This window comes from Myotis nattereri (genome assembly GCF_964212035.1).
Source record: "Myotis nattereri genome assembly, chromosome: X".
NCBI lineage: Eukaryota > Metazoa > Chordata > Mammalia > Chiroptera > Vespertilionidae > Myotis > Myotis nattereri.
The window spans coordinates 102,678,231-102,693,937 of record NC_138078.1 but is presented as its reverse complement, the minus strand read 5'-3'; the positions used below and the strand labels follow the sequence as shown (position 1 = coordinate 102,693,937).

General features: G+C 41.4%; 1 protein-coding gene across 1 annotated transcript in view; it reads left to right on the top strand.

The window, feature by feature from the left end:
- Window positions 1-15,447, top strand: part of TRPC5 (transient receptor potential cation channel subfamily C member 5) — a gene marked incomplete at its 5' end in the record, with an annotated part of 332,647 nt that extends 317,200 nt beyond the window's left edge. The window contains 4 exons of the mRNA XM_081115376.1: window positions 11,229-11,432; window positions 11,665-11,706; window positions 12,868-12,957; window positions 14,614-15,447. Of these exons, the coding sequence (XP_080971502.1) occupies window positions 11,229-11,432; window positions 11,665-11,706; window positions 12,868-12,957; window positions 14,614-15,312 (1,035 nt within the window). The 3' untranslated portion in view covers window positions 15,313-15,447. The remainder of the gene's footprint in view (window positions 1-11,228; window positions 11,433-11,664; window positions 11,707-12,867; window positions 12,958-14,613) is intronic.
- Between the last annotated feature and the right edge of the window lie 260 nt (window positions 15,448-15,707).

The window sequence follows — 15,707 nt, the reverse complement described above, 5'->3', positions numbered from 1 at the left end:
AAGTTCCTCCCTCTTTAAGTGTCTGACACATAATAGGCTCTCACTTGATATCTATTGAATAAATGAACAAATTAATGATTTTTATGCACGTGACTTCCCAGAATATTTGCAAGTGTGAAGACTGAGCAATGGTCAAAGCTGACCAAGCCTAAGCTTAGTTTCCTCTAGTTCAAGAGGTGGCAAAGTTTTTCTGTAAAGGGTCAGATAGTGAACATTTTAGGCTTTGTGGACTATAAGATCTCTGTTACACTATTTAATTCTGCTCTTTTAACATGAAAGAAGCCTTTGAATATACATAAACAAATAGGTGTGACTGTGTGACAATAAAACTTCATTTAAGGGCACTGAAATTTGAAATTCATGTAATTTTCAAGTGTCCAAAATACTTATACTTTTGATGTTTTTCAACTATTTAAAAATGTAACAACCATTCTGAGCTTGCAGACTATACAAAACCAAGTAGCAGGCCATATTTGGCCTTCAGGCCATAGTTTGCCTACCCCTACCTAAGTATTTTAAAATATGTCTCTTTTCTACCTTATTAGCTCCAGAAGATAGGGACTCTGCTTTAGGTTTTCTTTATATTTCCTTGATGCCTAGTAAAATGTGGGAAACACAGTAGGAACTAAATTAATACTTTTTTACTGACTGATAGGGATTTGCTTGGGGAAATCTGTGACCTATAGTTTGTCAACCATTTTAAAAAATACATAATGTAGATGTATATCCATTGCAAGTGTTTAGAGATGAATACATTTCTATGGCAATGGGCAGGGGCATTATCTAACTAAAAGGAAGTCTGCCTAGATGATGGATTTCATAATTATAGTTAATATAGTGCTTTATACTTTCCAAAGCACATTTGCATATATCGTCATATTTGATACTCACAAGAAATCTGAGTGTAGGCACTATTATCAGCATGTTACAGATGAGGAAACAGGTTTCCAAAAGTTGAAATCTGCCACTCTAGTTGGTTTAGCTCAGTGGATAGACTCGTGTCAGCCTGCACACTGAAGGGTCCTGGGTTCAGTTCCAGTTAAGGGCACATGTCTGGGTTGTGGACCTGATCCGCAGTAAGGGGCATGCAGGAGGCAGCCGATCAATGATCCTCTCTCATCTTTGATGTTTGTATCTCTCTCTTCCTTTCCCTTCCTCTCTGAAATCAATAAAAAATATATTTAAAAAAGTAATGTCATAATACAAAAAATGTATTTAAAAAACAGAAGTTGAGATCTGCCCAGCATTACATAGCAAGTTTGTTCAATCATTCATTCTTTCTTTCTACAAGGACTTGAAAGGTTGCTAGTGCAAGGAATTAGGTCAAGATAAGCTCAGGTCCAGTGACTCCATAGGATATTTAGAAGCAATCTAGAAAATAAAAGTATAGCCTGGAGACAGGAGGTAAAGTAAGCTCCTGATAAGTGAGACAGGATGTTGGAAGACACATGCTATGATAATCTGACTACATGAGACCAGATCTGTAGATTTTCCCATTTCCAGGTGATAAAACATACCTTTCTTTTCTGTCCAGGCTCAGAGAAAACAGCCCTGACTGGGTTAATCCCATTTATTTCTGAAAACTGCAAAGCAAGCTCAGCAAACCACCATTCACTATCTTCTGATTGCTTCTGTCCTCCAAAAGGAAAAGGTTCCCCCACCCCAAACTGTAAGATACAGCAGGCAGAACAGTCTGTGCCTCCCTGACTGAAAGGTTCAATTTACATCCATGGAGACACCTAGAAACGGTGATAAGGAGTTCAGCGGGCTTTTGGACTATCACATTTGCTGTGAACGGTGCTCCCAGAATTATGCAAGGTACAACCTGCACAGCTGAATGCAGGAGCCCTGCAAAGTTCACTTTGTAGCAAAAAATAAACGAATAATAAGCTGAAGGAAACAAGAAGAGAAGCCTGGGGAGGTGGAGGCCTGGTCCAGTGTATAGAGGGATCTGTTTATAAAAATCTCAGAGCCTTGATCAAGCTCTGTTTCTGCATCATTTGTAGGTACTTTTCTGACATACAGGAGTGTGCATGCTGCTTATTGTGAAACCCAACTCAGTGCACTTCCCAAAGAAACAGTCTATCTTAGTGGTAAGACCTTGAGTTCTAGAGTTCACTTGATCCAGATTTGAATTGTGGTCCCCAGTTTCTAGCTGTGTGTCCTTAGACACATTTCTTCACTCAGGTGAGTTTTACTCATTTACTCATCAAATGGAAATAGTAATAGAATCTACCTCATCAGGCTGTTGTGAAGACTAAAAGGTGGTATACTTAAAAAATGATACATAATATTATTGGTACTCCATTTACTTATATATCTGCCTCTGGATCTTCAGTTAATTCTTTCTGCAAAAATCTATTGTACACCCACTCTGTGCCAGTCTCTAGGACTGCAATAGTGAACAAGATAAAATCCCTAATTTCAATGGGCTTTCCTCCTAGTCCTAAGAATAAGTAGAGAAAAATCTGTTAAAGTGATTTGTGATGATTGGTTTGAGAGAACAGAACAGGGTGTTGTGAGATAGAGTAACAGAGAAACCCACTCTAATTTAGTTGCTCAGAGAAGGTCTCTTTGAGGAGATGATATTTAAGCTGTGAAATCACAGATGAGAATAAGTTCTATTTTCCTGCCTAGGGAAAAAAAAATTAAAACTTAAAAGGAAGCCCTGGCCAGTGTGGCTCATTTAGTTGGGTGTCAAAAGGTTGTCAGTTGGATTCCTGGTCAGGGCACATGCCCAGGTTGCAGACTTGATCCTCAGTAGGGGATGGGCAAGAGGCAGCCAATTGATGTTTCTCTCTCACATCAATGTTCCTCTCTCCCTCCCTCTCCCTTCCTCTTTATCTAAAAATCAATTTAAAAATATTTAAAAAATAAATAAAATATAAAACCGAAACTCATAGAAAAAGAGATCAGATTAGTGGTTACCAAAGGCAAGGGGTAGAGGATGAGGAAATTGGATGAAGGTGGTAAAAAAGTACAAGATTCCAGAAAAATAAGTACTGGGATATAATGTACAGCATAATGACTATAAGTTAACACTGTTGAATAGTATATATGAAAGTTGCTAAGAAAGTAGATCCTAAAAAGTTCTCATCACAAGGAAAAACACGTTGTTTCTCTTTTTGTATCTATATGAGGTAATGGATGTTAACTAACTTTATTGTAGTAGCCATTTCACAATATATGTAGATCATATCGTTATGCTATATTCCTTAACCTTTTACAGTGCTGAATGCCAATTATATCTCAATAAAACTGAAAGAAGTACATTCTGCAGAGAATGTTAAATAAACATAATAAACCCCTCCCCCAATAAAAAAGAAAGACCAGAGTGTACCAAGCAGTAACTCCAACTACCTAGCAGTTTAATTGGGAAGAGGGACTAATAGCCATTTGATGCCTGGGGCGAGGGGACAGACAGAATGGTTGCCCACTAGGCAACTGCACATGTTCAGTAGGGAGAAGAACCTGTTTGTAACATCCACTGAGGGGCCTCTTGCCATTTGGGAAGGCTTAAATAAGCTATTAGGGGGCATCAGTAGTAGGTTACAAGGGAGTGGGGAGTGTTGGGGGCAGTGGATGGGCAGTGAAATGAAGCTGGAGGGAAGGCTCTCTTTTTTATCCTGCTATTTTGCAATTGATTTGGTGCACTTGAATTAAGGTTGCTACTAGGGTTCTAAACTAGATAAACCAATATCAAAGTAATTCCCAGCAGGCCTCAGAATGATTAGACCAAGAAATTCTTACCACCTAACAGTCTTGGGGAACAAAGGAGGATTGCTGAACATTTATTTAGTGACAGGGAATTGGCTCTCCTCTAAACCAATGTATATGTGGAATAAGTTGGAGGTGAGGGCATGTATGGGTATGATAATACTCACTGAGGGGACTCTCTCTACTTCAGGGCCTCCAAGAGGTTGCAGAAGGCCTGGACTACTTCCTTATTTTGAAGATTCCTATGTAGTATCTTTTAATTGAATCAAAACAAAAAGTTACCAAAACTATAATATGCAGTGGGCTCTCCATATCCGTGGGTTCTACATGGGCTGAATCAACCAACCACAGATTGAAAATGTTATTTTCAATTAAGGGATGCAGAAGACTAACTGTATGCATTGTTCTATGCCATTTTATATGCGGGTCTTGTGCACCCTTGGATTTTGGTATCCAAGGGGTGTCCTGGAACCAATCTCCCAAGGATACTGAGGATACTGAGGGACTCTAAATGCTTACATTTTTTAAAATTGCATTTCTAGCTTGGAGGCAAAACTACAATACAATGTATAACATCTGGTGAGGTCCAGAAATCTGCATTTTAAACAAATGCTCCATGTGATTCTGATACACATCAACATTTGAGAGGCATGCCTTGAATTCTACCAGCAGAAGAAAACAGTCTAAGTGAGATAGACTTCCCTTGAAATGACAGGGAATTATCTCTCCTTGATTTGGGATGTGTATGTCACAGCGTGTTGTGTTGCTACTAATTAATGGTGAAGGACGCCAAAATGTCCCCCTCCCCAGAATATCCCTCTAACCAGTCTGCCATCAGTCCCAAGATTCCTGGGAGTAGCTTTTCTTTTTAAAGGTTATTATTAGCTCTGCTCTGCTATGTCTGTGCCTGCCTTGCTCCCTTTTCATTATGTTATAAAGCTTTCCAATTTGCTAGAGTAAGATGGTTGCTGGCAAGAAATCTGAAAGAATTCATAAGAATTTGTCAAAAGCTGGTAAAAAAAAAATTGGCCTTGTATTTGATTGTAAGGAAAATAACCTTGTGCTTGAATTTGTTGAGAAATGTGAAATTGAACAGACATGTTCATTTGACCTAGCTATAGCCATGTGTTCAGAATCTGTGCTGTGACCTTCATGGAGTTCAGGTTAACTTTCAGGAGGACTGATGACACAATGAATACACTACACAAGAAATATGAATTTTGAAGGCATTGAGGGGCCAGGTGGAAACCTCTTTCGTGAAGAGGCACACTGAGTCCAGGTCCCTCTGCTTTTTATTCACTTTGAATACACATTTTCCCTTTAGCAATGCATACAGGCAGATCAAAGGTAAAGTTTGGTAAACAATGTAAGGATTATCAGGTCAGGAAATTTGCCTCAAGCCATTGAAATCACAGCAGGAGCAAAACTTGTGCTGATATTCAGCTCTGCTGAATATCAAAGTCCATTGCCAATGTCTCTTTTGCACTTTCATGCAAATGTTTGTTATGCTTTGGCCTCAGCAAATCTGAGCAAGTCAACAACATTTGAGGTTATGCTCTATAACCTCAAATACAATACACTAGCACTGTGAAAGTAATTAAAATAAATAGAAGCTCTCGCCTGCTCTACAGGGCCTGACAATCTCAAAGGTATTTCAGTGAACACACATGAATTAGAACACATATGTAAGGCTAGGTGCCATTAAAAGCACACTATGGTAGCACAGAAGTCCTAAATTTTTTAGAGAGCTGGGACTAAGAATAACCAAAGCCTATTGTTGTATAGGTTGTGGCTTATACAAAAGACATTAGCCAGGGTCTAGTCTTAGGGAATGTTCAAAATCATAGTTGGGTGGAGAGGGTAGAGCAGAGAGTACGAAAGGATATAACAAGTAAACACTGAAAATAAGAAAAACATAAACAAACAAAACACCCAATGTCTGCTTTGTCTATCATATAAGGTGAAAGGCTAGCCCATGCAAACAAATAAAAACCCCTTGGACATCATATATTTTTTGAAGTTTTAGGCAAATACAACTACAAAAGCCATATTTATAATCTTGTAATTCAAATTAGATCCAGGGTTGAAAATAAAACAGATTTCTACATGCCAAATCATCTTCTTGACCATATTGTTCACTGCCACAATTTAACACCTAGTCTCTAGCAGGCACTCAATATATATATTTGCTGAGTGAATGAATTAATAAATACTTACCTTACTCATCACTTTACAGCTCAAACTGTCCAACCTATCCTGCCTCCTGGTATATTATTTCTCAATCTCCAGGATTCGGGTGTTACTTCTGTACTCTAATTGTGTTCTGTGTGGTATTCCCACCACCACTACTAAAATGTCACCTCTCTGTACTCAGCACATAGCAGAATACCTGGAATACAGTACTTGCTCAACACAGGAATAAAAAAAAAAACACAAAAAAAAAAACGAGTGGATGTTGAACTGATACATGATAAATGAATAAAAAGGGACTGTTGAGATGATAATTTGCAGTAACTTCTCTGGTAAACTATTACATATTAATTCCAAGCCTGAGCTCACTTGAGCACTAGAGGAATGGAATGGTAGCATCTGGGTTCTTTGAGCTGTTTTCAAAATGTTTATTGAAAGTCATAGCCTCGCCTAAGTGGAAGAGGTGCAATGAGAGGCACCAGAGAGTCTCCTAAGCTCAAGAAAGATGTCTATGGTTTATAACTTGGCCCACTGCATAATTGTATTCTTTATCAAAATCAAATGCTTCTTTTTGACTACTATGAATAATGTTACTATGAACATTTGTTTACAAGTTGTTGTGTGGAATATGTTTTTATTTCTTTTGGGTATATAATTTATATTGGAATTGCTGGATCATATGCTAACTGCAGGTTGTTCCCAAAAATATATACACACTTTAAGAGCTAGTAGTTGTTAAATGAAAATGAAATGTATTTTAATAAACACTGCCTTTATAATTATTCAAAGTGTTTATATACATTTTTTGGGACACCCTATATACGTTTAACTATTGGAGGAATTACCACATTGTTTTTAAAAGCAGCTGTGCCATTTTACATTCCCACCATCAGTGTGTGAAGAGTCCAATTTCTCCATATCTTCATCAATACTGATTATTATCTGTCTTTTTAAATGATATCCATCCTAGTCGATATGAAGTTGTATCTCACTGTGGTTTCAATTTGAATCACTCTAATGACAAATGATGTTGAGCATCCTTTCATTTGCTTATTTATCATTTATATGTCTTCTTTGGGTAAATGTCTTTTCAAATGTTTTGGCCATTTTTAAATTGGTTTATCTTTTTTAAAAAGGTTTTTTAAATTGATTTTTTAGAGAGAGAGGAAGGGAAAGGGATAGAGAGATAGAAACATTAATGAGAGAGAAACTATTGATCAGCTGCTTCCTGCATGCCCCCACCCTGCAACCCCAGCATGTTCCCTGACCAGGAATCAAACCTGTGACCTCTTAGTTCCTGAGTCAATGCTCAATTGCTGAGCCACACCAGCTCAGCAAATTAGTTTATCTTTTTATTGTTGAGTTGTAATTGTTCTTTGTGGGTTGTCTTTTTATTTTCTTTGTGGTGTTCTTTGAAGTACAATAAATTTTAAGTTTTATGAAGACCAATTTAACTTTTATTTTTCTATCTCTTGGCTTTTTGTGTCACATCTAAGAAACGATTGTCTTACCTGAGGTCATAAAAAGTTAGACCTAAGCTCTCTTCTTATAGTTTTTACTAGAGGCCCAGTGCATGAAATTTGTGCACCAGTAGGGTCCCTAGACCTGGCTAGCGATCAGGGCAGATCAGGGCCTTCCACCTGCTGGTCCAGGCCTCCCTTCATTCCATGCCAACCCCTGGTGGTCAGCACACATCATAGCGAGCAATAGAACTCCCAGTCTCCTGGTCAAACTCCTGTGGGGACACTTTGCATATTAGTCATATATATATATATATATATATATATATATATATATATATATATGACTTTTATCTCTCTGATCCATTTTCAGTTGAATTTTATATGTGTTGTGAGGTAGGAATCCAATTTCATTCTTTTGATTGTGGATATCCAGTAGTCCCAGAATGTCCAACTGATGATTCCATTTGTATGACATTTTGAAAAGGGGATATTATAGCGATGGAAAATGGAACAGTGGTTGACAGGGGTTGGGGAAAGTTTGATCACAAAGGGGCAACATAGGGAATTTTGGTGGGTAATGGAATGGTTTTGTGTCCTGATTGTAGTAGTGGTTACATCAGTCCACGCCAGGTTAAAAATTCCTAGAGTGTGTGTGTATCTGTTTTGGTAATGATGATGATCTCACAGACTATCTATATATTCTAATAAAAGAGAAACATGTAAATTGACCATACCTCGGCTACACCCACATGTCACACCCACGCGTCATGCCCACCAGCCTATCAGGAGCGAATATGCAAATTAGCCCAACTAAGATGGCAGTGGCCACAGATCTGGAGTGAGCAGGAGGCTTGGGTTGCCCCCGGCAATGGAGGAAGCCAAACTTCCCGCCTGCCCTGCCGGCCCTGACCTCTGCTCAAGGCTACAAAGTTTCAATTATAGAAGATAAATAAATCCCAGATACCTGCTTCCAGCTGCCATGGCCTCCACTCAAGGAGGAGCTGGGAGCCTGGGTTGCCAGGGGCAACCCAGGCTTCCAGGGCCTGGGCTCCGCTCAAGGCTACAAAGTTGCAATTATAGAAAATAAATAAATCCCAGATACCTGCTTCCAGCCCGCAGCCGTGGCCAGCCTGAAAACGGCCCTCAGGCCCTCACTCAGGCTGGCTGGGCACCCCAGCAGGACCCCCACCCTGATCCAGGACACCCTTCAGGGCAAAACAGCTAGCCCCCACCAGGCCTCTATCCTATATAATAAAAGGGTAATATGCAAATTGACCCTAACAGCAGAACCACTGGGAATGACTGGTCACTATGACACACACTGACCACCAGGGACCAGATACTCAATGCAGGAGTTGCCCCTGGTGGTCAGTGTGCTACCACAGGGGGAGCTCTGCTTAGCCACAAGCCAGGCTGCCAGTACAGCGGTGGTTGTGGGAGCCTCTCCCACCTCCTTAGCAGCGCTAAGGATGTCTGACTGCAGCTTAGGCCTGCTCCCTGCTGGCAAGTGGACATCCCCCGAGGGCTCCCGGGCTGACAGAGGTATGTCTGACTGCCAACTTAGGCCCGATCCCCTGGGGAGCGGGCCTAAGCCAGTAGGTGGACATTCCCCGAGGGGTCCCAGACTGCAAGAGGGCACAGGGCGGGCTGAGGGACCCCCCCCAGTGCACAAATTTTTGTGCACTGGGCCTCTAGCATATATATATATATATATATATATATATATATATATATATATATATATATAATCTTCTATCTAATAATAGACAAACATGGTAATTAACCATACCTCTTACATGCTTCCCATTGGCTAATCAGGGTGATAGGCAAATTAACTGCCAACCAAGATGGCGGCCGGCAGCCAGGCAGCTGAAGCAAACAGGCTTGCTTGCTCCAGTGATGGAGGAAGCCAAGGTTCCCCGCCTGCCGCTGCTGGGCTCTGAGCTTGCACTCTAAGCAACTATGTTGCAATTATAGAAGTTAAACAACCCCCGTGCTTTCAGCCAGCTGGCCTGAGCTGGAGCTGCAACAGTGTTTCAATTATAGAACCCAAACAAACCCAGATTCCTGCTTTCAGCAGCTGAGGTCTCAGAGCTGGAGCCGAGCCTCAGAGCTAAAGCCGGCTCTCAGATCCAGTGACAGCCATAGAAGGTAAATAAATCCCAGAATAAAAAAAAAGAAAAGAAAAAAAGGAGAGGTTGGGAGCTTCAGTCACCCACCAGCCTGAAAACGGCCCTCAGCCCCTCACCCAGACTGGCCAGGCACCCCAGTGGGGACCCCCACGCTGAAGGGGGTGTGACCAGCTGCAAACAGCCATCATCCCCTCATCCAGGCTGGCCAGGCACCCCAGTGGGGACCCCCACCCTGATCCAGGACACCCTTCAGGGCAAACCAGCCGGCCCCCACCCATGCACCAGGCCTCTGTCCTATATAGTAAAAGGGTAATATGCCTCCCGACACCGGGATCAGAGGAGCCGTGAGACCTCCCGCCCCAGGATCAGCGGAGCAGCAAGGCCTCACTGCGCCGGTGTCAAGCAGAGCCACGAGGCCTCCCAGCACTGGGATCAGCGGAGCTGCGAGGCCTCCTGGCCCCTGGAGCAGCATGACAGGGGGCAGCGCCCAAAACCCCTGATCACCCTGAGGCTCTGTGTGTGACAGGGGGCAGGGCCACAACCTCCCTATCCGCCCTGCTCTGTTTGTGACAGGGGAAGGCACCCCAAAACCCTGATTGGCCCTGCTCTGTGCATGACAGGGGTGAGCTCCCCAACTCCCTGATCGGCCCTGCTCTGTGTGTGACAGGGTCCAGAGCCCCAACCCCCCTGATCGGCCCTGCTCTGTGCATGACAGGGGGTGGCGCCGCAACCTCCCCATGGACCTTGCCTTGAGTGTGACGGGGGCAGCGCCCCAACGCCCCAATCGGCCCTTCCCTGAGCATGACTGTGGGTGGCATTGCAACCTCCCAATCCGTCCTGCTCTGTGCATGACAGGGGGTGGCGCCCCAACTCCCCAATCAGCCCTGCTCTGAGCCCGACCAGGGGCTGCACCTAGGGATTGGGCCTGCCCTCTGCCACCTGGGAGCAGGCCTAAGCCACCAGGTCGTTATCTCCCTAGGGGTCCCAGACTTTGAGAGGGCACAAGTGGGGCTGAGGGACACCCCCACCACTACCAGTGCACAAATTTTTGTGCACCGGGCCTTGTCAAAATTCATCAAGTACTTAAAAAGGGTGAATATTACTCTGTGTAAATCATACTTCAATAACTTCAAGTTATTTTTTTTAAAGAAATCCTCTCCACACCACTCCACCTCCTTAAAATAACTACTGTGGACAGTTTAATATGTACCTGTCTGGGACATGTAAGTATGCAATATAAAAGGGTTTTCAGTTGCATGAATGAGATCATTGTACACAATATATATCATGCTCTATATTGCTTTCCTGACTTAAAGATCATGGAGGTCTTATAAAATATACAGATAAATTCATATACACATATACAGGTTCTATATATAAAATGTTCATAGATATTTTTAAGTAGTTATATTGTAAACCATTTTATTAATGTAACATCATTTATTTAACCAGTCTCCCACTGTTGGATATTTAGGTTGTTGCCGGATGTTTTGCTATTAAGTTACAATCCTATAGTGAACAGCCCTGTACATACATCTTTTTATGAGTATATTTATAAAATAAATTTCTACAAGAAGGATTACTGAATCACAGAGTATGTATAATTTGAATTTTTATACCTACTGACAGATTGCTTTCTATAGAAGCAAAGTAGAACTTTTAGAATGCAACATGGATGCATTTTGGTGTTTCCCATCCTGAATCCTTGAATTTCTCTCTTTCATAGGATCATGCAGATATTGAGTGGAAATTTGCAAGGACAAAGCTCTGGATGAGTTACTTTGATGAAGGCGGTACCTTGCCACCTCCTTTTAACATCATCCCTAGTCCTAAGTCATTTCTATACCTTGGCAACTGGTTTAATAACACCTTCTGCCCAAAAAGAGACCCTGATGGTAGACGGAGAAGGCACAACCTGAGAAGTTTCACAGTAAGACTTTTAAAAATTATGTTTCTTTATTAACAAAACTGTGTCCTGCCTTTTCTCATTTGTGACATTCCCTATCTTAAACATCATAAAATCACTCCAACCTAAAATGTTTGGGGATTTGTCAAGCAGGAAATCCTTTCATTCTCTAGTCTTAATATTTAGAAGTAATATTTGGGTAGATGGGTTGCTGAGAGACTGCTGATGTAACTTCTTTGTCCATTTTTAATTATAGGAACGCCATGCTGACAGCCTGATACAGAATCAACATTATCAGGTAAAACTTCCTCACAGAGACTAAGCACAATAGTTCTCAGTCAGTTGTGTGACCTTGGACAAGTCGCTTAACCTCACTGAGGCCCAGTTTTCTCATCTGTAAAATAGGATGATTAAGCTTTAACTCAGAGTTATTGTGAGAATTGAGTGGTGTGTATGTATGAGTGTGTGAGTATGTGTGTGTGTGTGTGTGTGTGTGTGTGTGTGTGTGTGTGTGTGTGACACTGCATTAAGCGGTAGCTATCCACATTACCATTAGTGATACAAAGAATAGTAACCATGTGTGTGCCATTCTCAGAGATCTAAGTAAAAAGAGGCCATCCCTGTAAAGGAGAAGTGAGGTTTTACTCTTAAGAAAAATGTCTTGAGCCCTGGCAGGTGTGACTCAGCTGGTTGAGCATTGTTCTGTTCACTAAAGTTTGCTGGTTCAATTCATGGTCGGGGCTCATGCCCAGGTTGTGGGTTGGATCCCCAGTAGGGAGCATGCAGGAGGCAGCCAGTCGATGTCTTGCTCCCACATCAATGTTTCTCTCTCTCTCTCTCTCTCTCTCTCTCTCTCTCTCTCTCTCTCTCTTTAAAAATCAATCCAAAGAATTAAAATATCTTGATTGTGTAGTGAACATTAAAATCAGCAGACTCATGCCCTCACCCCCCTGTTGGCATGGGTGGGGGGTAATGGGGGATAAGGACACATATGTAATACCTTAATCAATAAAGAAATTTTAAAAAAATCAGCAGACTCTGTGACACTGCCGAATGACTTTCTTTATTTTATAAAAGGAAGAAAACCTCATTTCACTAACTAGGCAGGTTAAAGTTTAATCCAGCCTGACTGGAAAGGATATTGACTATGACCAGTCAAGGATTGTTCTACTCTCATTTTATAAACGTGAATCCGTGTTTACCTTATGCATGGAAAATTTTCCTTTCAGGTGAATTTGATCTTGCTGGCCCACTCTGCCACCATATTTGGACACATAATAATTCTTCATTTAGCTAATGGAATTAACTGGGTTTTTGCACAAAATTGCTGGATCCTGGGAGGACTTTCCACTGCAAAGATGATCTAAGCATATTTTATTTCCTATGTATGTTTTTTATTTTACTGAGAGCCCAAGAAGGAAATGCCTCTTCATGTGTTTTTATTTTCCCTTAATTCCAGGAAGTTATCAGGAATTTAGTCAAAAGATATGTGGCTGCTATGATAAGAAATTCCAAAACAAATGAGGGACTAACGGAAGAAAATTTTAAGGTAATTTAACGATGAAGTGGTTTAATTTCTTATTTCATATTTCTTAAGCATCATTTAATCTTCACAGTGAAGTTTCTGGTGATGGAATTTCAACTGCCTGTAATACAGCACACCACTAGTTTTATCAACAAAATAATCTGTCCTATGCATTCTTTTCATATTCTGGGTATTTCTCAGTGTGGGAACTGAGTGCTTTAAATGATGTGACAAGAATGTGTGGTGAGGGGCAAGTTAGCAAAGGGAAGATGCCTGAAGATTTAAATGCTCTGATTACTTTAAAAATATAAGGTAAAAATTAACAGAATCTATTATTAAATCTAAGATTCAAGAAATCCTACCATTAAACATTAAAATTCTCTCAATACTAGCATTAGCCTCAAATAGAGATTTTCAACCAGGGGCAATTATGTTTCCCAGGACACATTTGGCAATGTCTGGAGACATTTTTGATTGTCACACTGGGATGTGTGTGCTATTGGCATCTTGTGGGTAGAGACTAGGGTTGCTACAAAACATCCTACAATGCATGGGATAGTACCCACAACAAAGAATTATCTAGGTCAATATATCAAGTGGTTGAGAAACCCTATCCTAGAATACATGCATATTTTCTAAGGGACATAGGAAGGCCATTATCCTAATCCACAGATATAACCCATCTATTGAGGGCATGTTATATGCCAAGCTCTCCACTAGTTGCTCAGGTAGTGGTGAGCAAGATATAAACAGCCCCTACTTTCAAGGGGTGACATACAAATAATAATAGAGGCTGAAAAATGAGTATTCTAACAGGATATACACAGGGTGCTGTAGAGACACAGAGGAGGGACTTGGGGAGTCAGGGCAGGTTTGTAAGCTAAGGCTTGAAGAAGGAGCCAGATAAGGGAAAGTTGGAGGGAAAAAAAGGTATTTTAGACAGAGAACAGCCACAGGCCAAGGACCAGAGGCAAGAGAGAATATGTCCATACAGGTAGACAGTAAAGAGCCTGGGGAAAGTAGGAAGAGATGAAACCAGAGAGATCAACAGATACCAGGCCTTGAAAAACTTTGTAGTCTGTGATACGGAGTTTCTATTTTTTTCTAAGGTCAGTGACAAGATACTAAAGAGTTTTAAGCGGGGAGTAGTATGACCAGATTTAAGCATTTAAAAGATGGTTTTTAAAGGAGCAGTCTAGTAGTTGAGCAGCCAGTTACAGAGAGAACAAATTTGATATGGACTTGAATGAATAGGGTCCCATCTTCTAAAATAGTAGCCTCATTACCTGGCACATTTGACTTCCCTAGTTTTAAACCTTAGAGTCCTAAAAGCTTTTTCTGTTCAGGACCCGTTTTATATATAGATGTGCATACCTATGAGAGCCAGTTCCCTATTTAATTCCCTAATTGTTAATTAATGCTTTAGCCGGGATTAGTTTGTTGGTGTGCCCTGATGCTGAGGTTCTGAAATCAACTTTACCAATTGCACAATTTTTCCAATGGCCAGCCCTGCCCACAGATTTATTAATGTGCTAGAATAATGTGAGATTCTCTGGTAGTTCATGTACTTTGTGATTTGCTATTAGGCAAAACGTGGAACATTGCAAAGAATACCCAATGTTCCTATTTTGCACTAAAGACCACACATCTTAACATAATGTGTTTTCTCTCTTGCTCTAGGAGTTAAAGCAGGACATCTCCAGCTTTCGATATGAAGTGCTTGACCTATTAGGAAATAGAAAACACCCAAGGAGAAGTTTTTCCACCAGCAGCACTGAATTCTCTCAGAGGGATGATACCAATGATGGCAGTGGTGGGGCTCGGGCCAAATCCAAGAGCGTCTCTTTCAGTTTAGGCTGCAAGAAAAAGGCCTGCCATGGGCCACCTCTCATCAGAACCACACCGAGAGCCAGTGGTGGTGGTGCCCAAGGAAAGTCAAAAGCTGAGTCATCAAGCAAACGCTCCTTTATGGGTCCTTCTCTCAAGAAACTGGGTCTCCTCTTCTCCAAGTTTAATGGTCATATGTCTGAACCCAGTTCAGAGCCAATGTACACAATTTCTGATGGAATTGTTCAGCAGCACTATATGTGGCAAGACATCAGATATTCTCAGATGGAGAAAGGGAAAGCAGAGGCCTGTTCTCAAAGTGAAATTAACCTCAGTGAGGTAGAATCAGGTGAAGCCCAGGGAGCTGCTCAGAGCAGTGAATGTCCTCTAGTCTGTTCCAGCTCCCTTCAATGCGCATCCAGCATCTGCTCCTCAAATTCGAAACTTTTAGACTCCTCAGAGGATGTGTTTGAAACTTGGGGAGAGGCTTGTGACCTGCTCATGCACAAATGGGGTGATGGACAGGAAGAACAAGTTACAACTCGGCTCTAAGTCAAGCTCCTATCACCTGTTCTGGAACTCGGCCGAAAATTTGTAACTTCCTTGTTCTCAGAAGTGACAGGATATAATCCCCTCACTGCCCCCATCCCCAGAAAGGAGAGTAAAACACCTATTATTTTCACCATCTTTTATAGCCACATTTTCCATTTTGTTGTTCTTGTTGTTGTTGATTATTATATTACTATGATTTGCCTTTGTATTCCTATAAGTCCATTTCACAACCAATAGAAGGGGTGTGTGCCCCTAATCAGCAGAGGTGCAGTGGGGTGCTTAACCCTTTGGCTTTGCTTTTCTTATCCTTGCTTCCTTGAAGCTCCAGGTGCCACTTTGCTACTGTTGCTGCCGCACAGATTCCTGACCTTCTTCTGAATCTCACACCATTTCCC